We start from the raw sequence: 22,488 nt of genomic DNA, 5'->3' as shown, positions 1-22,488 counted from the left end.
AGTCAGTAACCAAACTTTCCATGATACAGAGCTGTTATATCAGTAGTTTTCAAAGTTTGGCCCTACAGACCCTAAACTCCTAAAAGTGACATCCACCATGGCCAACAGCTGTTTTCATTTTTCTAAGCTAATTTTGTGGAGTTGGCAGCAATATGGTAAAAGAGAGCTTTAGGAGAATGGTATGTAACTTCCCATTCAACCTAGAAAATGCTTGATTAGGCCGAAGTACACGTTTTGCCAAGTGATGAGAAAAGCGAACCTCTATAAGAAAAACACACATAAAACCTAACTGCCTAAGATCAAAATTCCATGTCTAGAGAAATGTAGGTAACTAGCCTATCTGATTCAGATCCTTTGTTCATTTATTTCACTGTTGCCTGAAGGGATTAGTAGTACTTTCCTATGGTCTCAAATATCCTCCTCACTGACTCTTTATCTGCAGAGCGCATGCTTCACCTGCTTTAGGGCCCATCCCATTTTGCTGTAATTCAGGGGCAAATTGCCATTCCTGCATTTTTGTCCTTTCTTTCAGGACTTTTTTCAATTCCACTCCCCCTCAAGAATGTGGCATATAAAACATTACAGTTGGAAAGCAAGGCCAGGTTAGACCTTTAAAAAATAAATAACTTTTTTTAAAATGCTAGCTTTTGGACCATACAAGTCTTCTTCAGGCTGGGCACAAGTTTGCAGCCTGTATTTTCAAACTGGCACAGACCTCTGCCATGACTTGTGGAACATACCTATACCATCCACAAAGCAGAGGTGCCCAGCCTGATGAATACTTGTATGAGTCAACACAAATGCAAAATTGGGGAGGTGGGGGAGAGCCACGTGGCCCATTTTTGATTGTATGAGTCAAAAGCTAGGTGTTTTTTTTTAATACTGTAGTCTAATGAATGTACTATTTGCTTTTGAATAGTGTAAAGACAACACGACTAGCGGTTTCTTTTTCCTGCGTTATACTTGTAAGGCTCCTGAATTACTTACTCTTCGGAGGCAGTCAACGTGTGGCTAATAATGCGGGTACTCCTGCACTCAAGCCCTCTTGTGGAGACCTGAATTTAACTTCGCCGTGCAATCTTTTAGTACAGTAACCCCCTTGAGGCCCATAGAAAGACACCACCCCTTTGCCAACACTTGCTGCTGCTTCTACTTCCGCCCATACTTTATGTCATATCCGTGGCAACGCCCGTCTGCCTCTTTCTTTCCGGCTGTATTTTCGATCACATTTCTCCGGTTGCGTGCGGGCATCTATAAAAGATATGGCTACAACATATCATAGAATGCGGTCACATACCCTTTTATATGAGAGAAACGGGTGTGGAAAGGCGGCGACGGAACTGACGGATGGTGGCGCCATCGGAATAGTTTTCACGTTGCACATGAAGTGAACTAAAATGTGTTACATAAAAGGGCGTCCCCACGCTGCTTCCGTCCCTTCTGTTCTGGCCTTGTGTCCGCTTTTTTTAAATGTCCCCCCCGCCCCGCGGAACGACATTGCGTTTTCGCCTTTAATTAAATATATATGTATGTCATTTCCTTCGCGTCAAAGTTCCTCCCCTTCAAAGAGAGAAGGCAGTGAGGACACCCCTCCCACGCCCGTCTTCCTCCGAACAGGAAGCGGAAGTGACGTCCTGTCTCCTGTAGTGAGTAGAGAGCCGGGAAGAGAGAGAGGGGGGGAAGGGCCGGGCCCGGGAGCCGGAGGGAGCCGCGGAGCTGCCGCCACTGTTCCCGCTGCCGCAGCCGGGACCCCAGGTATACCGCCGAGTTCCTCACCACAGGGCATCTTTTTCATGGGTGAACTTCTTGCCTCTCGTGGAGGTCCGGGGCGCCGGGGGGGGGGTTGGTTGCTATAGAGACAGGAGTGCCATGGGGTCGAGGAAGGAAGGTGAAAGGTTGTCAGTGGGGGTCGGAGGCAGGAGAGGTCGGAGGAGCGGCTGCCCCGGCAGGGCTGGAAAGGCTGGCCAGGGAGTGGAAGAGGGCTGTGGGAAGCCTTGAGCACAAGTGGGAAGAAGAAGAAGAAAAAGAAAAAAAGGTGGGTTGCCCTGTGGATTCCAAGCAAAAGGGCAAGGCTCCTTTTGGCACAGAGGCTTTTAACCTCACGAGGATGGCTTCTCCCAAAGAAGGCTTTAGAAAGGATTACGGTCATTTTCTGTTATCTGACACAAACAGTGTGTCTTTTGTATGTCCTCTCTTACGTATTGATTTTCCTGTGGTTTTTAAGATTCAAAGGTGGTGGACTCCTTATAGAAGTCATTTATTTATTTTCTTCGGCGTTTGCGGTTGAAAGGATGTCGTGAACTCATTTTCTCCAGTAGACAGGTGGTGGTATCACACCAAAGTGGAGTGTAATGGGTGTTGTGATGGGATCTTGCCAAGATCCTGTGGGAGAAATGAAGATTTGGGTGTTGCTATGGTAATGCCGAGTTGTTCAGGTTGCATTTTTTGGCCAGACCTTATTTTTCTCTCTCTTTATAGGCCATTTCCAATTTCTTTATTACTGATTTCCAAATGTCAGGTCAATGAGATTTGATAGAGGCCTGGATTCTTGAGTGGGATGGGATGCTTCGAGTGTACCGTACCTCCATTCTAGTGCTGCTGGGTAGCCAGGGGAAAGGGGGAAAGGAAGTGCCTACTAAAAGGGTGGTCTGTTTTCTTTGTTATTGTGACACCATCTCAATGCTTTATTCTTCTCCCACTCGCCTTCAGTAAAACAGATAACAATTTGTTTCCCTAAAAGGTAAGTCTGATGGGAATAGTCTTCAAAAATATAGATCTACTGTGTGAAACAACTTAATATAGCTGATGGTGAGGGAGATGGAGATTGCGTGACTTCTGCAGGGTAACATGTTTTCAATCCTAGATGTAATGACGTTCTCCTGTTTACCATTAGCTCTACTTGTCTAGATATTCCTTTTTTCCTTTGGAATGATTGGGTAGTTAATCTTCAACAGACGATTGGAGTCTCTTTTTTCAGTGGATTTTACCTGCTTCTGAGAGGGACATTTTTGGGAGGTTCTTTCTAGCTTCCTCTTGTGCATTGTCAAAATTGCATGTCTTTATGAATTTTTATTTACCCTTAATTTTTAATTAATTGACTGCAGTTTGTACTTCTGTGCTCTGCCTTGGAATCCTTTTGATAAAAGTTACATAAGGAATGTTTTTTAATGGTTAAATTCTCTCTTTTCAGGGGGCAAGATGGCTGAAATCAGTGACCTGGACCGTCAGATTGAACAGCTGCGGCGCTGTGAACTCATCAAAGAGAGTGAGGTCAAAGCCCTTTGTGCCAAGGCCAGGTGAATGTTGGCAGACTTCTCTTAAAAACAGCAATGCTCAAACTGTGAAATGTAGGAGATTATGCAGAACAGTGACTGAATATGACACATCTCTTCCCCCCTTCTTTAACAGAGAGATCTTGGTGGAAGAAAGCAATGTCCAGAGAGTAGATTCCCCAGTAACAGTGAGTTGGGATTATGGGGGGTATAGTATCTTGGGAATGGGATGATGATAACAATAGCTGCATGCCTTTTTCTTTCTCCAATCCCTGATGCAACTCTTTTTTCTAGGTCTGTGGAGATATCCATGGCCAATTCTATGATCTTAAAGAACTTTTCAGGGTGAGTACAGCACTCATATAGTTCCACACTCTTCTTGTGTTGTTTTCAAGCTCCCATAGACAAGTACCTTGCTTCCTTTTTCTTTTTGCTACAGGTGGGAGGTGATGTGCCTGAGACCAACTATCTGTTCATGGGAGACTTTGTTGACCGTGGATTCTACAGTGTCGAAACATTCTTGCTATTGCTAGCACTCAAGGTTAGGACGCTCCCTCAGTAAATTTTAAAATCCTCTATTTTAGCTTTAGGTATAGTTGGTTCTGCTGATACAGACTCTATAAACTTCTCAGAGATGCCCTGGGTCTGATGTATTGAGCTTTAGTATCTGGCCCCACCTGGTTTGATCCATTTCTTCACATAGGTCCGCTACCCTGACCGAATCACCCTGATTCGTGGCAACCATGAAAGCAGACAGATCACTCAAGTATATGGCTTTTATGATGAATGCCTGAGGAAATATGGCTCTGTCACTGTGTGGCGCTATTGCACTGAGATCTTTGACTACCTCAGCCTCTCTGCCATTATTGATGGGAAGGTGAGTCTTTATGTGCAAGTACTTCAAATAGCACAATCAGTACATGTGATGCTTAATGAAGATGGAATGGGGATTGAGCTCACTGATGTCAACAAACTGTGAAGGCAACAGTAAGAATTTCAGAATAAGTTTATTGGAGGGAAGGAGCATGAACCTAAGAGTGCTGTTTGGCCCTAGAGTTTTGATGTTCAGCTTTCCAAGTACACGTATCTTTCTGTGTTGTAGATTTTCTGTGTCCATGGTGGATTATCCCCATCCATCCAGACGCTGGATCAGATACGAACGATAGATCGCAAACAAGAGGTTCCTCATGATGGCCCCATGTGTGATCTTCTTTGGTCTGACCCTGAAGGTATAGTTGTGAGAGTAGAGTGAGATTGGTGCATTTGTAGAGTTGTGCAACATTTCAGTATAAGATATCACGTGGATAGCTGTTCTTCTATAAAGAGTGTAATGTTAGGTTGTATTAAGGAGAGCTCACATTAGTATGAGTAGAAGGGTGTTATGTCTTAAATTCTGATTTAGAATTGTAGTAGAACCTGAATAGACACTGGCAGTTGCGTATAGGTGTCTATCAAATTTGATATGACCTTATGAATAATTAGTTCAAAAGAAAAACCACAAGAATATTACGGAGTAACAAGAATATTACGGAGTCCCCAATCCACTTCTCTGTGGTAGGTGCAGGACCGCCAACCCCCGCGCCATCCCCGCGGCAAAGCGGGGCTTTCAGAGGTGCATGTTCACTGCTGAAAAAGCCCCAGGAGGCTTCCGAAAGCGGTGCGCGGGGTGGCGGGGGTGGGGTCCTGCACCTACCACAGAGAAGTGGATTGGGGAATTTGTTAATGAAGGGCAAACAGCCGTACTACTTTTACAAATTTGATATGCAATCACTGATACAGTGGCTGAAATCCTATTGTACAACTTTATACTGCATAAGACTGACAGCATCATCAGCTGTGGCAGTTTTTCAGGAATGAAAGAAAATTCTGTTTCTCCCCCATCCCATAAAGGTTCAAAGACTTCTGTAGGATACCTTTTGTTGTGGGGAAGCCACTGTGGACCACTAGACAGAGGGAGTCTTTCATTTTTGAAAATCGCCATAGCTAATGATGTCATCAGCCTTATGCAGCGCAAAATTGCACTACAGGATTGCAGCCAGCAAGTGAAATAATAGAGTTCTAGTTTCCTGCTGAAAGAGGTCAGATATTTCTTCTTTCCCTGTTTCTCAGTTCTCATTGAAAGGAATTAGTAGTAGAAAGAGAAGTGGAATAGCTGTTTTTGGAACAGTATTGGAACAGGAAAACTTTTTACAAAAATCATACTGGTCTAACTTGTATTATGCATGTCCTTTCACTGCTGTTAAGGTTTATCTTGAATGCTTGTCAGATGTGCATATGATTTTCTCTTGGATGATATCTCGTACTTCATTCCTTTGTGTCACACAATGTGCTGTTCCGCCTTTACAGACACTACAGGCTGGGGGGTTAGCCCTCGAGGTGCTGGCTACTTATTCGGCAGTGATGTGGTGGCCCAGTTCAACGCAGCAAATGACATTGACATGATTTGTCGAGCACATCAGCTGGTCATGGAGGGGTACAAGTGGCACTTCAATGAGACAGTTCTTACCGTATGGTCGGCTCCCAACTACTGCTACCGGTGAGGAGATAGAAGGGTTATGTGTAGAAATAGCTATTTCCAACCTTGGGCTGTTTCAGCTCAAGTTGTGTTTAATACAGAAGGAATGCCAGACAACCGATAGCTTTTAGGGGGTGGTTACCCGGAAGCATGATAGAATAATTGAGACATGCTGTCCCTTTTTTTCCTCTCCTCCATGTGCAGCTGTGGGAATGTGGCAGCCATATTGGAACTGGATGAACATCTCCAGAAAGAATTTATCATCTTTGAAGCAGCTCCTCAAGAAACCCGGGGCATCCCATCTAAGAAACCGGTTGCGGACTACTTCCTGTGAATCCATCTCTCATCTCCCCCTGTGCGGCTTCTGTTTTCTATCTTGGCTGGGATGGGCAGCCTCTTTCAAGTTTTTGGCAAGGTTCAGGTCTCTTCTCCCCATGCCCGGTCTCCCTTCCCTTCCCCCACCTGCCCAATAAACCCTCAGTTCTGGACTCTTTAGACTGTATTGGGCATCTTCTTCCACCGTACTGAATCCTAGCCAGTCCCCTCACGGCTGCCCTATGTATTCTTCACCTAAAATGCTGCTTGGGAATTCTGGTCGTTGGAGGAACCTGGAACAAATTTCTCCCAAATCACTCCATGGAAAAGTAAAACAAAGCAGAAAGAGAGATTAAATCTGTAGATCTTCAGGGTTCTCTGGCTTTTGTGGCAGAATGGCTAACTACTTCCTTGCCCAGCTGTCTTCAGCATTTTCCTGTTGTTAGGAGGACTGGAAATTGTCAGTGGAGAATTAATGTGGTAGAACTGGACTTGGAAATAAGGAGACATCAGTGGCCAGAGAACATCTGAAGCTGTTAGGAGGGCAAAATCTCAAGATTAGATCTCTGCTTCTGTTTCACTTAGGTGCTTATTGGTTAAACTCTTTTCTGGTCAGTTGCTCTTAGAACTCTATGGTTTTGGTGCCATTATATAACTGTGAAGCAGCAAACAGGAAGTGGTTAGGGCCTTTCTCTTTAGGGTTGCTGGAAGATCTGAAATGCTGGTTTCTTAGCACTTCATGTTTAGTCTGCTTAAACTGTATGTAATAGAGTGGTCTAGCTTAGGAAAGGGGTTCCTGTGTGCCACCAGCTTTTGATTCCGCATACCTCCTTAAAAACATTTTGGCCAATGGAGAACTAGACTGTTTCCACTTCACTATACCGGAAGGTCATAATCTTTCAAAAAGTAGTAGCCCTTCAGGTCAGTGGAGGTACAAATGTGCTGCAGAACCCACTTAAATCTGCTGGATTTATTAATTATTTTATTGGTAGTTCTGTATCCTGGTTCTCCTTCCTGCCCCTTTTCTCCTTGAGTGGGGACCATATCTTGCTAATTAATTTGACCAATGGGGCATGTACTCTGTCTTATCTCCCTCTTGATATCCTACCCCCTGTGGGGATGGTATATTCAAATCCCATCTGACTCAAAATTCCTCATCCCCTTCTGTTTATTTCTGTGAAAAGGTATTCAGCCCAAATATCTATTTAGAATTAAAAGGGGAGAGGGGACTTCCTGCCACTTTTCCTATCACCCACCCATGATCTGTCTTGCTCTAATTTTATTTTGTTTTCATTTTGATTTTTTTCCTATTTACAACTTTTAGATAAAAAATTCTAATAAAACTAAGAAAAAATTGGCACTTTGTGACTGTATATTTCTGTTTCCACACAGTATGCAATCAAGGTGTGTGTTGAGTGCTGCAGAAATGTCTGGTCTGATCTGCACAAATATGTTTCCCTCATTCATTTCCCTGTTATAACCATGACTAGTCTGGTTCTTGCAAAGGATGGGAAAATTAGTACTATACATTTATTGTAGGGCATAGTTTCTGTCCCCTGTAGAATTACAGAAGACAGAAACTATGTCTTATAATAAATGTATAGAGTTCAAACAAAATTTATCAGTGTATTCGCAAAGGCTTTCATGGTCGGGATCTGATGGTTGTTGTGGTTTTTTTGGGCTCTTTGGCCGTGTTCTGAAGGTTGTTCTTCCTGACGTTTCGCCAGTCTCTGTGGCCGGCATCTTCAGAGGACTGGAGTAGGAACTCTGTCCATGCTCTGTTGGTGTTTGTTGGATAGTTCCCACAGCTGTAAATACTATCCAACAAACACCAACAGAGCATGGACAGATTCCTATTCCGGCCAGAAGATGCCGGCCACAGAGATGGTGAAACGTCAGGAAGAACAACCTTCAGAACATGACCGAAGAGCCCGAAAAATCCACAACAACCAAAATTTATGAGCATCTTCATGGCCTCCAGTGATGCCACATGGAATCTGTCTTGTATGTATAACATGGTATCTAAAGTATTAGTGATTATGTGGTAATGGTATTAGACTTATTTTCTAATATAGAAAATATTTTCTAATTATAGGTCTTGCTGAACCCATACATACCACTGCAAGCACTACCCATTATTGCTTCTAATCCCAAAATAATGTGTTAAATAAAAGCAAAGCAAACTGTACTGCAATTGAAAACCTTTGCCCTAAATTACTTGAAACACTCTTGATGAGATGTCTCAAACTAATTTTTAAAATAATCTCAAGTGTAACTAAATACAAACAGTTTGTTTTATTTTTTTTCCTCTAGAAGAAAAAAACCCGAAGTAGAACATTACAGTGAAAATTAAGTGCTGTAGCTTGCTTGCATTATCATAAAAGAAGACAAATGTACAATAAAAGAGAAGCCTTAAAAGGATTTAATCATAAGATAAGTAGGATACAAACATGTTTGCCACTGCCCTTCCACAAACAGACAGGAATCAAGAAAACAGAAGTCATAATGAAACATTGCAAACAAAATAGAAAAGAATACTTTTGGGTGGGGAGGGACAGGCATCCAGGTTTTGTGGGAGGAGCAGGTGTTAGAGCATAGGTGGCTGTGAGCTTGGGTAGCCAGTGGGAGGTCCATACACATGAGGAGGAGGTGGGTAGGGTGTGAAGCTGAATTTGAAAGGAGGAAAGGAGGAGGCATCTGGTGGTTCTGCATTTCCAAGGAAAGGAATAATATCCAGGCCATTCCAGCTTGTTGGGAGCATTGTTCTGAAATCTGCTTGATCAGGAGATGACTTGGCAGTGGGGGAAGATGGAGGAGCTGCTGCTTCTTGGCCTGGGCTGCAGATAGAGACATAGGTAAGTCCAATACTGTAAAAATGCAGATGGTCCCCTTTTGCATAAGTGCCTAGGTGTCCCTACTTGCTGTGTATCTGTACAACTGTCTTCTTGCAGAGACCTCTCAGATTTTCTGTGTACATCACTTTTGTGGGTTTTTCATTCATGTCATGTATTATCAATATTAAATAGGAGGCAAGACAGGTACTAGCCAATACCCTCTCCTCCACAGGATAATCTAGAATAGGCAATAAAAAGTGCTATAATTTATTTGTGGAAGTGATCTATCTTCATACCTAATATAGGCAGCTGAAAATTCCCAAGTTTTATTTGGACAATCATCGATCTTTTAGAAGAATGTTTTTAAATGAACAATGTGATGGTACATAATTTGGGCTAAATCCAACTGTGAGTGCAAATTAGAGGTGACTGAATCAACAGTTCACATAATTGTTGATATAAGTCCTGTTTATTCAGTGGGTTAACTCAATTTGGGGCTAACAATTGGATTTAGCCACCTATCATTATTTATACATATAATTAGAAAGGTGTTCTTTTAAAAATGCCTACTGCCTGAACTATACTTTCAGGGTTGAAAAGATAATCTAGCAAGTAGCTATGCTAGTATGTTATTTTATTTTATTTATTTCAGAAATATTTAGCACATGTAAAACTAGTTTTTATTTTCCATAAGTATTCATGTGTCTAAGCACACTGCTTCCAATGAAACTTCCAGAGATGTTTTCAGTTGTCTGTGAAAGATATAGTTGTACTTGGTTTGGTAGGAAACTTGAACAATTCTACAAATAAAGGAAATCTCACTAGTACCTCTTTATATGGCTTTATTTTGTTAATCATGATAAGGAAGTGTTTATACTGTAAGCCTGATGTCTTCATAGCTATAATATAGCTATTTATCTGTAAAATAGTTTATATTTTATAGCTAAAATAGTGTATATTTTATAAAATATAAAAGTTATATTTTAAATAAATCCTGTAAAATAATATACATGGCTTTACCCTAAGATTAGGTTCTTTAGCCATCCAAAGAAGCATAGGCCAGAATTGTATTGGAAATTTAGGCTTGTATAACGGAAAGTGCATATGTTGTGTTGACAAATCACCACTCATTAATGCTGGGGTTGTGTTACCAGGATTGCAAACAGCACCTGGTTGATGACAATAATTTGTTGCTGCAACATACTCAGTTTCCCTCATGCAAGCCTAAATCACTTACAGGGTTCTGACTGTAATTTCTATCCAACTACGAACTGTTTATGTTATGGAGCTGGAAGATTTTTATTAACTAAATTGGTCAAGTTATTGACCAGTAAGGAATGTGATATGACTGGCTAGGTTTTATTGTTACTTACCTGCTGTAGGGGGATGATGCTCCTCGCAAACCGTGGAATGCAGCTGGATGCTGCACATAAGCCTCAGCGCCACTGGGATTGGTCCCTGTTGGAGGATAGAAGGAGCAGGAAGGTTGCGGAATCCCAGACGGCTGTTGTTGCTCCAGAGGCGTCTCTTCTGTCAGGGTAGAATCACAGGGACCTTTCTTGCTGTCTAGGGGAAAATGAAAGACCAGAAGGTTATAAAAGAAGGGAGACAATTACATGTGAGAAAGATATTGATACACTAAGCATTCTTAGGAGAAGCTTGGCATATACAGGTGGGACTGTTTGGTAAGAATGTAGAGCTAACATGCACTGGATTATGGAGAAAGCCTATGCAAAAGCCTTTGATTGTATGGGCCACAGCAAACTATGGCAAGTCGTTAAAGAAATGGGAGTGCCTGACCACCTTACCTACCTCCTGAGAAATCTATATGTGGGACAGGAAGCAACAGTTAGAACTGGATATGGAACAAATGATTAGTTCGAAATTGGGAAAGGAGTATAACAACGCTGTATATTGTCCCCCTGCTTATTTAACTTATATGCAGAATACATAATGAGAAAGGCTGGACTAGAGGAATCCCAAACTGGAATTAAGACTGCTGGAAGAAATATCAACAACCTCAGATATGCAGACGATACCACTCTGATGGCAGAAAGTGAGGAGGAATTAAAGAACCTCTCAATTAGGGTGAAAGAGGAGAACACCAAAAATGGTCTGAAACTCAACATCAAAAAAACTAAGATCATGGCCACTGCCCCTATCACCTCCTGGCAAATAGAAGCAGAAGATATGAAGGTAGTGATCTTGGGCTCCATGATCACTGCAGATGGTGACAGCAGCCACGAAATTAAGAGATACCTGCTTCTTGGGAGGAAAGTGATGACAAACCTCGATAGCATCTTAAAAAGCAGGGACATCACCTTGCCGACAAAGGTCTGCATAGTCAAAACTATGGTTTTTCCAGTAGCGAAGTATGGAAGTGAGAGCTGGACCATAAAGAAGGCTGACCACCAAAGAACTGATGCTTTTGAATTGTGGTGCTGGAGGAGACTCTTGAGAGACTCTTGACTGCAAGGAGAACAAACCTATCCATTTTAAAGGAAACCAACCCTGAGTGTTCACTGGAAGGACAGATCCTGAAGCTAAGGCTGCAATTCTTTGGCCATCTCATGAGAAGATAAGACTCCCTGGAAAAGCTCCTGATGTTGGGAAAGTGTGAAGGCAAGAGGAGAAGGGGACGACAGAGGACAAGATTGGATGGACAGTGTCATCGAAGCTACCAAAATGAATTTGACCCAACTCTGGGAGGCAGTGGAAGACAGGAGGGCCTGGTGTGCTCTGGTCCATGGGGTCACGAAGAGTTGGATACGACTTAACAACTAAACAACAAACAACAAGTAGAGCTTTTAAGAATCTCAAATAACAGGTTTAAAAGAAAAAAATTTCTGAAATGAGGGAGATTTTATTACCTGACCTCAGGGTAAGGGCCCTTTCAGCATGTTTATGGTATGAGGGTAGAATGGGATTATATTGGCGAAAAACATCAGTTATAAGAGATAACGTTTGAAAGACCATGAAATGGAAGGATGATTTTAATGAGTTCTAAGACCTGGGGAAGAGCAATGAGATTAAGTGGCGCAATAGGAAAGGTCAAGCCATGAGTGGGAAGCAGTTCATTGTGCATGTATGTACAAGTGGCTTTATGAAGGGTAACAGAAGGATTCGTAGGCTGTGAATAGCTAACTGAAGTTATGAATGGAGTCTAAATCCACATGATTCATGTACTTAACCTTTCTTTGTTTATGCTTTAAGAGAGAGGAAGAGATACAGCCTAGAGGAATGGTTAAGCAACAGAATAAGACAAGGGTGTGGCAACTCTTTTAGCTTGAGGGCCAATTAATTTTAAAAAGATTATTGAGGAGTGTAACTGCAGTGGCGTGTGCAAGGCTGAACATAAGCAGCATTTGACTATAAATACCAGCATATTTCACCTTGAAGCTCTTATTGCCGATAACAGAACCTTACCAGAGGCATTTCCTACACTGAGAATGGGCTGGGGGGAAGCAATAGAAAGTTGGGAAAATAGCGAAAAGCAGATTATATGGAAGGGGGCAGTATTGTCATCTGGTGAGCCTCAGGGGGATTAGATTTGGGAAATTCTCCATTCGTGAAATATGGAGAGTGTGCTTCTCTTACCATTTTCCCCCACAGTGGCCTCACATTCATTTGCCTTCATCTTCCTCTTGATTCTGGCCTCACGCTCCCTGTATTATGTAAAAAATAGTTTTGTAAAATGTGGTAAAACCATAGTAGAAGTTCAGTCTGCTTTCTCTTGGCTGTTCGACATAATTTTGCAGGTTCCTTGAGATAAATTCTGTTTGCTTATTCTACAATCTCTCTCTTTCTCTCTCTCTCTCTCTCTCTCACGCACGCACGCACACGCGCGCGCGCACACACACACACAAAAAAGATAATTATTCTCATTAGTGGGGTTTCCCTATTGTGTTGATTTTCCCCCTCACCTTTTGCTGTTCATGCCATTCTCCCGGAAGCCCTTTGCAAAAGGGTTGCTTTCTATCTTCATTTGAGTGATCTGAAGGAGAAACATCTTATAATTCAAAGGATATTACACACAAAATTTTTAATGGCCTAAATCTAATTAATAGTCCCAGCTACCAGTGACATACAGTAATGGGATTTACGTAAATGTTGATTTACTATTCAATAAATGATTCACTAGTTTTCCTGTACTGATATTAACAATTTAGTCTTATGTTTTTGGTGTACAAATGCCCATGTTTATCCATTAGCCTGAGTTGATTGTCAAATACATATTTAAATGAAACTTATAATTTGCATATAATTTATTTAGATTGCAGAATTTCAGCTTGCAATAGAGCACAATTTTAGGTTTTGTTTTCATGTGAAAAAGGCATGCAGATATATACATTAGTGGTGGTCAGTTACTTAAAAATCAAGGAAAGACTCTCAGAACTTATCTGTGGGAACAATACTGTTTGAAGCACTTTGGGAGTTGTGGTCCCCAGCAGCAGCAGCATTCCAAAACTGTGATCTTTTCCTTTGTGGTTATTATTGTCTCTTAGGACTGCATACTTACACTTTAGGGGAAACAGTTCTCCATTTAAAGACCTGCCCTCCTCTATGGTGACTTGTAAGTGGCCTGGCCACCTTTTCCCCAAGTGTGTTTCCCTGACTGAGCAGGAAAAGTGGATGTCTTGATTGTTAAGTGTACATATCTAATCAGCTCTCATCTTTAAAAGTCATTTTGTAAGATGCAACCCACATATATTGATATAACTTCAGATTCATGGCAGGAAGAATGTGGCATGGCATGTTAGTTCTGTAGGATGGACAGATACAAGGCCACTCCCAAGAACAGACATTCTGGAAGGTCCATTCCTCTGAAATAACTTATTGTTGCCTCCCTAAATATTTTAACAAAACTACAGTGACCTCTCTTTATTTTCTTTCTTTGTATATATATTTTCAATAATATGCAGAAAATATAAGGTACAGGCCATTTCAGAGAGTTATTAAACACTATGCTTTATTTGTTTTATATCCTACTTTATCTCAATTATGTGTCCCAATATGGTCACCTGGTCACAGTCTCATACAATATATAGTGAGCAGTAGTGTATTTCCACTTAAACTATAGTAATAATGTCTAATTGTAATTGTGTTTGCATGTGTTAGTTTAAATTACCATATGCAAATGTATGCAAAATGCTCTCCTTTTTGTAAAGAATTTCCTCCTTTTTGGTGTACTTTGTCCTCCATGTTTTCCTTTTTAGTGACATCTGTCCTCTTTTTGTTGATGGAACAGTGGCTTCCCTATTGTTTCGCTGCTGTTTCTGTGCTGTCATGTTGAAACCAACTTATAGCAAACCTAATAGGGCTTTCAAGATAACTGAGATACAGTATTTATGGAGTGGTTTTAACAGTTCAACTCCCCCAGTGAGTTTCCACGGCCAGGTGGGATTCGAACCTGGGTCTCCTGAGTCCTGGCCCATCTATCCATTACACACCACACAGGGTACCTGCTGTCATTGGCCACAATAGATGTTTAGCTGCAAAGGAGTAGAACTGGAGGGAATAAAAACAAATTACATTCCCCCTGAAATACAGGGATATTAGTAGTTTTGCAGTCTGCATTTTCAACCTGACTGATGCTGATGGATATCTAAAAGTGAGCGAGTGATGTTATCTAAATATTTTCTGTGTGCTTTTTCCTGTGTGTATATCAGTGATCTGAAATGGGTTTGCATATAAAATGGTCCCTTTGAATAAACTGAACTATAAATTCATTCTAATTACAGGAATGGCTGCTGGCACCAGGCTAGGCTGTCCACAAAAGAATTACAAGGTTTAATTTGCTGAAGTACCATTGCTCAAAATATTTAAAGGTTGTTTTTCCATTAAATTCTGATAACACTTGACACAGAGATGAGAAGAGAAACATTTTAAAACTGTAATTCCCAAAATACCTGGAATATTTTGCAAGTTACAGTCCACAACAAAATGTATCCTATCTGCTTTCCTTTTTGAATGGAATTGAATTACACCTAATCAAAGAATAGGAAAGTAAGCCTCATTATAGTTTGAAAGATTATTGTGGATATGATGGATTTTGGAAGGGGGGATTTTAAAAGCAAGAGCAGATGCATAGTTCAATGGTGGTTGTAAACCTGTATGAGGGTGAGGGATTATATTGTAGAATAAATTGTCATAGATAAACTCAAAGAGATGTGTTGAACGGCAGAGCTGCAGAAAGATATATTTTGGGACAGAAATATGTGAAAACGTTTGTGACATGGGACAGAAAATACCACCATGCCAGAACCACAGAAGACCTGTCTCTGAGTTCAGTAACAGGCGAGATGAAGGAGGGCTGAAAATATGGGCCAGGACAGAGTAACAAATTAAGAATGTGCGAAAAGGAATATTTATAAATAATTTAACTGAGGGATAAGAGCTATATCGAAGCAGAAAGATTTCCAGAAGCATGGTGTGAAAGAACATGGAGACCAGTGATATGGCCAGACAAGAGAAGCTGAGGTGATTTAGATACGCAAGAATACCGAGGGAAGCTGGAATGGCAGGTGCAGAATACGAGGAGTGTACATGGATTTGTGTTTTGTGTGAGGACTAGAGCTTTGAAATGTTGCAGTTTGGGGAGTGAAACCCCCCAGAATCCCAGGCTGTGCTGGCCAGGGGGATTCTGGGAATTCCACCTCAGCAAAATAACATTTCTAAGCTCGGGTAAAAATGGAGGATGGGTGAAGCATTGGTATAGGAAGGTGCCAAGGAAGGTTTCTGGGCTGACATGGGGAGCTGGTTTGCCTGAAGGGAGGCATGTGAGAGAATGGAGGGCCGTAGGAAGGTTGGGGGGGGGTGATCATTAGTCCTACACATCTTCCCAGAGATGGTTTCGCAGGGCGATAAGCAGTGTCAGGCCACCTGTGGGAAGGAGAGTTTGATCAGTGGTGCTCCCCAACATGGCCGTTGCCCAAAAATAAGGACAGGATAGCACTGGACTCCTGGAAGACAGGGTTCAACAGGAGAAGATGGAGGGGCCTAGTCAGAGGAGAGTAAAACTGAGGGAACTCATATAGGCAGAGGAAGTCTGGAGGGGAAGCTGTGGTGTTTTTAAAACCTGTAATGCTCAGATGTTTTTTAAAAATTAATTGTGATCTCTATTCCTGTAATATAACTTGTTTAGAGAGGGTTTTGGATAGTCAGTGCTATAATATGAAATTGGGAACGGCTGCCTTGTAAGTCCTTGTCCCATCTGTCCCCTCTTCAGTTCTAGAGGTGACTGAGAGTTGCTGGTTTGCAGCAAATCCTGAAATTTGCAGTTGCCCAAATTCCAAAACTGGGCCACTCCGGGGCTATAGGTTGTGGGACTATAAGCTTGGGGAACTGGGGTGTGTGGTGTGTGGGAAAGACCTATTTTTTTTTAAAAGAGTGTTACTGCTGGCTGGGACAGATCACCTCCTTGTACGTAGTTCTTTCACAGCCTTTGTCCCAAATATTGATACAGTATTTGTCCTGAGGGATATCCTAGAATTATGAAGTTGGAAGGGGTCTATAAGGCCATCGAGTCCAACCCCCTGCTCCATGCAAGAATCTAAATCAAAGCGGATCTGACAGATGGTGGTCCAATTTTCTCATGAATGCCTCTAACGTTGGGCTACTCGTTCTAGGAAACGGGAGAGGTGCCATCTTTTCCAATACTAGGTGGGCTGGGCAGCACCAGGATTAATCGTGTCTCTCTATCTAATTTCTGTGGCATTTGTGTGGGCATCTCGTTAGGACAAGACTGCCAAAGCTTTATGTATCCTCTTGAAAGCAAATTTCAGGAATAAAAAGCAGCTTTTAAAAATGTTTACTTTCTGAATCAGTTATAAAATGATATTAAAATGTATTTCCTTTGAATTATTCACATGGATCAAATTATGTTTAGGAGAAGGGGGAGAGCAGAGGAGAGACAGACCTTTTGTTTAGAGGCAAATTCCCTTCTTACTGCCCTATGAGAACAAAGGTTTTTTTAAATCAAAATTTAAATATAAAACATTTTTTTCCTCACCTGTGGGTTCTGGTAGGCTGTGACAGTCAGAAACTGAGTCTCGGGAAATGTGAAGGAGGCACAACCGCCCCCTACGCCACGGCGTCCTCCAGTTCCAACGACATGTATCCTTGGCTGGTATCGGTGCATGGAGTGAACAATTAGCTGCAAGGGGCATAAAAACCAATGGTGAGTTAAATCCATGATTTCTGCACATATAGTCCTCCCTGTCATATCTCATTTTTACCTGTCTCTTAAACTGTTGTTTTTTTTTTCTCTGTGTAGAATCACAGTTTGTATGTTCTGTGAATTCTGTATGAGGTGCAAGTTTTAACAGGATTCACCATTCTGAAAATTATGGATTCAAAGGAGCAGAATTCTAATGCTTACAGTTGCAAACACAGGCTTGTCTCTGATACCAGGGGAAATGGAACCAGTAAATCAAAGAAGAGGATTCCATGAGCTACATGGTTTCTTTGCCATTCCTTGTGGATGAAATAACCAAAATAAGTTACACCTAATAAGCAGTAAATGTAAATGTGCATTGTTTGCCTAATTTATACATACTATATATAGTACAGTTTGTTGGTTCTGTAATACTTTGGAGGATTTTCAGATTTTATTTTAAGTATAGTATATACAGAGCCCTAGGAATATATCTTCTCTTTTTAATGCACACTGTATCCACCCCCATAATCTCTCAGAATTATCTGACTTAAAGGACTTTCCCATGTCTGTGTCCTCTTGCATATGGATTTTCTTGGGGCTCTCGAAGCCTTCCTTTTACCATGCTCCTTTCCATTTCTTACTGAGTGGTTCTGCATCCTCTCCCACTCCCCAGATCCCTTCTTGCCCATCCCCTCTGCCGAAGCCATACATGTCCATGAGGATCCAGTGTGTTGTTTGTGAGCTTGAGCCGGTGGAAGGATACAGGTTGACGCATCCAGTGAGCACCTGATGCAGGTGAGTCAGGGTGAATGTAGACCCGGTCTGGAGGTGGTAATTCGGCCTTCCCACTGGCTTCCCAACGTTTTCCATGCCACTTATAACGGGAACCGCCTACTGGGACCACGTCCACTAGCAGCAAGTACTTGGCTTCAGGATCCAGTCCCGTTACTGAAACTTTCAGTTGTGGAAACATCCGCCTGGAGTGTGAATTGAAATAATGGGTCAGAAACTCTTCAGGAGTTCCAAGGAGGAAAGAGATTCAGATTTAGCGAAGAGCAGAAACAAGTAGAGCTTATACAGCTATAACTGAGCAGAAATAGGATGATACTCTGGGACTTAACACATCCTGCTACCATTGCTCAGTTATATATGGTCTCAGCTGTAATTTCTAGAAATAAAAATCCAGGCTTTGTAAACTGGACTATACTTTGACTCTGGGCAACAACCAACTGAGTTTCTGTTTCTTAATTTTACATTCAGTTTAAATGTATTAGAAAACAAAATGTAGTGTAAGTGAACCATGTCCACCAGTCATGCCTCATTTTCATGCAAATCCCATGTGCCACAGGTGGGCATTTTTTCTACTCCGGCTTGCTTAAGGTAGTAAAACAATGTCACAGTCTCTTATGTACAAATGTATTTATAAGGTATTCTGTGGGAAGCCCAGATTAAGCATGAATTACTTATTTTCCCCACTCCTCACCCATTTTCATGCATGCAATATTTTCCAGATTTGGGCCATTGTTTGAATGATAGTTCCCACCATCTGCAGCAGTGACAGATGGTGGGCTACTGTTCTTCTTGGGTGGATGGCATAGCAGCTACTGGCAGGCAGAATCAAGAGGAGAAGGGTATTTGCATATGCATATATGTGCCTACATGTAGACAAACATTCACTTAGGGGCTCCCTCACCTCCTCCCTCTTAATTCACTCCATCCTAAATTGAGGAGCAGACAGATCCTGTGTCCAAATTAGAAATGCTCCTGTTTGCTGATGCCTCCCTCTGTGCTTGGGTTCAAAGCCAGACAAGCTGACTTACTTGCTCACATTCATTATCTCATTCTTTCCCCCTCCCCCAATAAAGACTAAAGTTGGCAATTCAATAGGAGACTACCAGTGGGGCCCCGAGAATCCTCCTCTAGTATTTATTTATTTATTTATTTATTTATTTATTTATTTATTTATTTATTTATTTATTTACTTACTTACTTACTTACTTACTTACTTACTTATATGCCGCCCACTCTGCCCAAAGGTCTCTGGGTGGCTTACAACAATTAAAATACAATAAAAAATAAAACAAAATACAATTAAAATATATACTCTAAAAATTGTAAGTAAGAAGGCATACAAGAATGAGGTGGCTGGGTTTAGCTTGAGACTGGAGTGAGGCAGATCCCCACTTGCCCTAATGGGTTTCCTTCAGTTTTGTAAGGTAAATTGATTCCTTTGTGGGGTTCCCCAAACTTTTAGGAGAGAAAAGAAGAAAAAATATCTAACCAACAAGTACAACCTCCCCCCATTTTTATGTGCTAAGTTGCTTCACACGGTGAGCCTGTGAATTAATGACCTCCCAAAAGTCCTGTTGTTAGCCTTGGTCTGATCTGGCAACTAAAGGCTGTGGTTTCCTTTATTGAGTTAACCCATCTCATGATAGGTCTTCCTCTTTTCCTGCTGCCCAACTTTTTCTAGCATTTTTGTATTTTCTCAATGAGTCTGGAATACTTATAATGGCTTCAGTTTAACCATTTTAGTCCCCCCACATTCAGATTATAATGGTATGCTCTATAAGGCTCCAAGATAGCTCAGGTTATGATTCTGTAGGCACTTACTTGGGAGTAAGTCATACTGAACTTGATAGGTTTTTTCTTTCTTTGATATTAAGTTCTGTGAAGGCAGCACTGTGCTTAAAAAGAAAAGGGTAGAAGGGCAAGTGTTGGCTCTGTTAATTCAATGCTGGGGAAAAATTGGACTCTGCATAAAGTCTGAAGTGCTTCATGTATTCCAGGGCTTATCCTGACAGTGGGAGGGTTCTGAGGTGTAGCTTAAACATATTTCTTCACCCTCACCTCCTTGTCTAGGTTGGTAACTCACCTGCCTGCCTTGGTAATGATCATCTCTGTCCCAATGCTGCTGAACCGTTTCCAAAGCTCACCATTCTCTAGGCTCATCCGTACTCCAGAGGGTAGGCGTGTAGCTGGTGGGGGACCGGATGAGAGAGCTTGGCCTGGCGCATAAGGGAGTCCAGGAGCTGGGGGCAGGAGGCGTCCTGGAGGGTCCAGACTAGGGAAAAAGCTGTCCAGTTTGGGGGTAGCATCAAGGTCTGAGTGCAGAAGAGAGAAAAGAATAAGTTGGAGGCTTAATGGAGTTGTGGGGGGCATTAACAGAGTAGTGCGGGATGTAGAAGGGTGGGGGCTGCAGACAAGATTGAAGAGTATCATGTAGGAATTTGTCACCCTCCTGCTGGTTTCCGCCTGTTTTCAACCCCCTCCCCAATTTCCCTGACCAGTTGGTCTTGGGTGCTAAAAATTCATCTGATGGGAAGTAGGTGGTGGTGGGAAGCAAGCAACAGAATTTATGTGAATTCTACAATTTTGTTCTCCTTTTGCTCTCCCATTCCTGGCCTCCCAGAGCCTGCCTAAACTGGCTGCAATCTTTCCTGTTATGGATGCAACTGTATTTATATGCATCCTTTTTGTCTGCTTACAGTTGACTTTCCTCTTGCTTTTTCAAATTTGACTCTCAGCCCAGCAGATATAAAGCAGTCCTAGATTCTAACCCAAGCCCTTAGATCCATTCTATTCTAAGCCAATACCCTCATAACAAACCCAGAAGCTGGGATTTGCAGCTCATTCTCCCTTCTTTAAGTTACAAAGCACCATTCCCAGCCCCCCACCCTGAATCCTGACTTACATTTCATCTTTAAAGGCAGCAGCGGCAGCAGCAGGATTGGGGGGGGGGGGGAGGCAAAATCTCACCAATCCATTATAGCCACTCCAATTCTAGAGTATCCTAGTGTTGCTTTCAACCTTCTCTGCCCCCATTATGTAGGAATCTTAGATCTTGCTTTCTTGATTTAACATAACACTTTACACATTTCTATCCCACCCTTCAGGGATGCACTGATAATATTTCTCCCACCCCACTTAATTTCACAACAACCTTGTAAGATAGGTAAGAGGTAGTGGCTGTCCCAGGATCAGTCAATAAGCTTAACCGTTGAATGGCAGTGTCCTTGAGGCCAGTCACCGGTGAAAATACCCAACAGTCTTGGCTTCATTCTTCCCACTCCTCTATTTTGCTTTAGCTTTTCATATGCCTCCCACTCTCCCTCCCCACATTTCCCAATTTCTCACCTGGGTATCTGAAGGCTTCATACTGGGGTGCCTGACTCTGGGGATACCCAGGCCCAGGAGGTGGAGGAGGACGCAGAGGATAGGAGCCCCCATACTGTGAGAACATCTCTGAAGGGTGGTACATGGGATGCTAAAAGAAACCTGGGAGCCACAACTCTTGGGTTCTGTGGGAAGGGACTGGGGATCTAATAGATTAGGCCAGGTGAGACTGGAAGCCAGGGTTCCTGTCTTCTGTGGGTAGGGGGGAGGTCTAGAAGGTTAGAAGAATGGTGCAGGATGGCAGGGTCCCTGAAAGAGAATGGGGTACAGTTTGTTGGAATAGGAGCCTGAAAGTGAGGGGAAGGGAGATAGCTGGGTTTGCGCAGGGTTGAAGGGCTGGGAGCCAGGTTTCCTTGGTTCTGTCTCTTGAGGCCAGTCTGGGATGCATCCACTTCCTCTCTCTTCCTGAGGAGCCCCTGGCTGGGGCTGTATTTATGATTCCGCCAAAGCTCTTTGAAGTGAGCCCCCAAATGGCACATTCACACCTCGTGAGGGGAGGGGTTTGGGGCTGAAGTCAGGGGAGCTGGAGGAGAGAAGTCACAGGGACATACATTCTCAGTCCCAGGATGTCCTATCCTTACACACCTTCTAGCTATTTCTGTCATTGTCTCTCTATTTTACCCTACTTCCACCTTCTATTCTGTTTCAGTCCTAGCTTGAGTGCTCTTATACAAGATTTTGTCTTTAGTGCCAGGTACCCCACCCATTCCTATGTAATTGCCACCCCGGCTCTAAGGACACCCGCTCCCAATCCAAGCCCCCCCTCCTTAGGAGAAGCTCCCCAACTTCATCTCAGACTTCATTAAGAGTGTTGGCTGAGTCCCTTTCTGTGTCCACCACTTGAATCCCCCTAATTGCCTAATTAACACCCTGACTCCAAAGTTTCCTGATTGATCCTGACCTATGAGATCCTTGGTTTACAAGTGAGTGAGGGGGGAGGTGCCATGGTCATTTGTCATCCAGATGTTTTCACAGCTGGGCAGGACAGCTGCAAGAGACTGGCAGATCCTGAGACTGGAGTTTGGGGTCCTGGTGAGTTTAGTTACAGCCACATTTGGGAAGGCAGGAAAATACCTGGCTTTCTGTACCCTAATAAAATAAAATAAAATAAAACTAAAGTAGCTGTAGTTGGTCTAGGGAATCACTGTCAGAAGGTGTATTTAATCACTTGATGTGATTAGTTATTTGGAACTGAATATTACTGATGCATTGTGATAC

General features: G+C 42.4%; 2 protein-coding genes across 3 annotated transcripts; one reads left to right on the top strand and one right to left on the bottom strand.

Moving 5' to 3' along the window:
• Positions 1-1,635: 1,635 nt before the first annotated feature.
• Positions 1,636-7,459, top strand: PPP4C (protein phosphatase 4 catalytic subunit). Of its 2 annotated transcripts, none has more exons than XM_020798795.3 (9): positions 1,636-1,755; positions 3,191-3,296; positions 3,409-3,460; positions 3,567-3,617; positions 3,712-3,813; positions 3,976-4,149; positions 4,375-4,501; positions 5,619-5,808; positions 5,992-7,459. In XM_020798795.3, exons 2-9 carry the CDS (start codon positions 3,199-3,201, stop codon positions 6,119-6,121), a joined length of 924 nt encoding a protein of 307 aa, XP_020654454.1. In that variant the 5' UTR covers positions 1,636-1,755; positions 3,191-3,198; the 3' UTR covers positions 6,122-7,459. The 2 variants fall into 2 exon arrangements, with proteins under 2 accessions (XP_020654454.1, XP_072832908.1); XM_072976807.2 differs by lacking the exon at positions 1,636-1,755 and adding an exon at positions 1,902-2,035.
• Positions 7,460-8,508: 1,049 nt separating this feature from the next.
• Positions 8,509-21,493, bottom strand: TBX6 (T-box transcription factor 6). The gene is made up of 8 exons (XM_020798794.3): positions 21,232-21,493; positions 19,970-20,198; positions 17,804-18,071; positions 16,948-17,091; positions 12,860-12,930; positions 12,534-12,601; positions 10,310-10,502; positions 8,509-8,939 (listed from the first exon to the last, which is right to left on the bottom strand). Exons 1-8 carry the CDS (start codon positions 21,353-21,355, stop codon positions 8,690-8,692), a joined length of 1,347 nt encoding a protein of 448 aa, XP_020654453.3. The 5' UTR covers positions 21,356-21,493; the 3' UTR covers positions 8,509-8,689.
• Positions 21,494-22,488: the final 995 nt, after the last annotated feature.

The sequence above is a fragment of the Pogona vitticeps genome, chromosome 6, assembly GCF_051106095.1.
Source record: "Pogona vitticeps strain Pit_001003342236 chromosome 6, PviZW2.1, whole genome shotgun sequence".
NCBI lineage: Eukaryota > Metazoa > Chordata > Lepidosauria > Squamata > Agamidae > Pogona > Pogona vitticeps.
The sequence above is the reverse complement of the archived record's forward strand: the minus strand, read 5'-3'. Positions and strand labels throughout refer to the sequence as shown.

Bases quoted from the DNA above. Each gene is read 5' to 3' on its own strand.
- PPP4C (XM_020798795.3), top strand. From the start codon at position 3,199: ATGGCTGAAATCAGTGACCTGGACCGTCAGATTGAACAGCTGCGGCGC. The intron at 3,461-3,566 runs GTGAGTTGGGAT...TCTTTTTTCTAG, and splicing joins GAGTAGATTCCCCAGTAACA to GTCTGTGGAGATATCCATGG. The intron at 4,150-4,374 runs GTGAGTCTTTAT...TCTGTGTTGTAG, and splicing joins CTGCCATTATTGATGGGAAG to ATTTTCTGTGTCCATGGTGG.
- TBX6 (XM_020798794.3), bottom strand. From the start codon at position 21,355: ATGTACCACCCTTCAGAGATGTTCTCACAGTATGGGGGCTCCTATCCT. The intron at 20,199-21,231 runs GTGAGAAATTGG...TTCTGCACTCAG, and splicing joins TGAAGCCTTCAGATACCCAG to ACCTTGATGCTACCCCCAAA. The intron at 8,940-10,309 runs GTAAGTAACAAT...CTCTATCTGCAG, and splicing joins GCATCATCCCCCTACAGCAG to CCCAGGCCAAGAAGCAGCAG.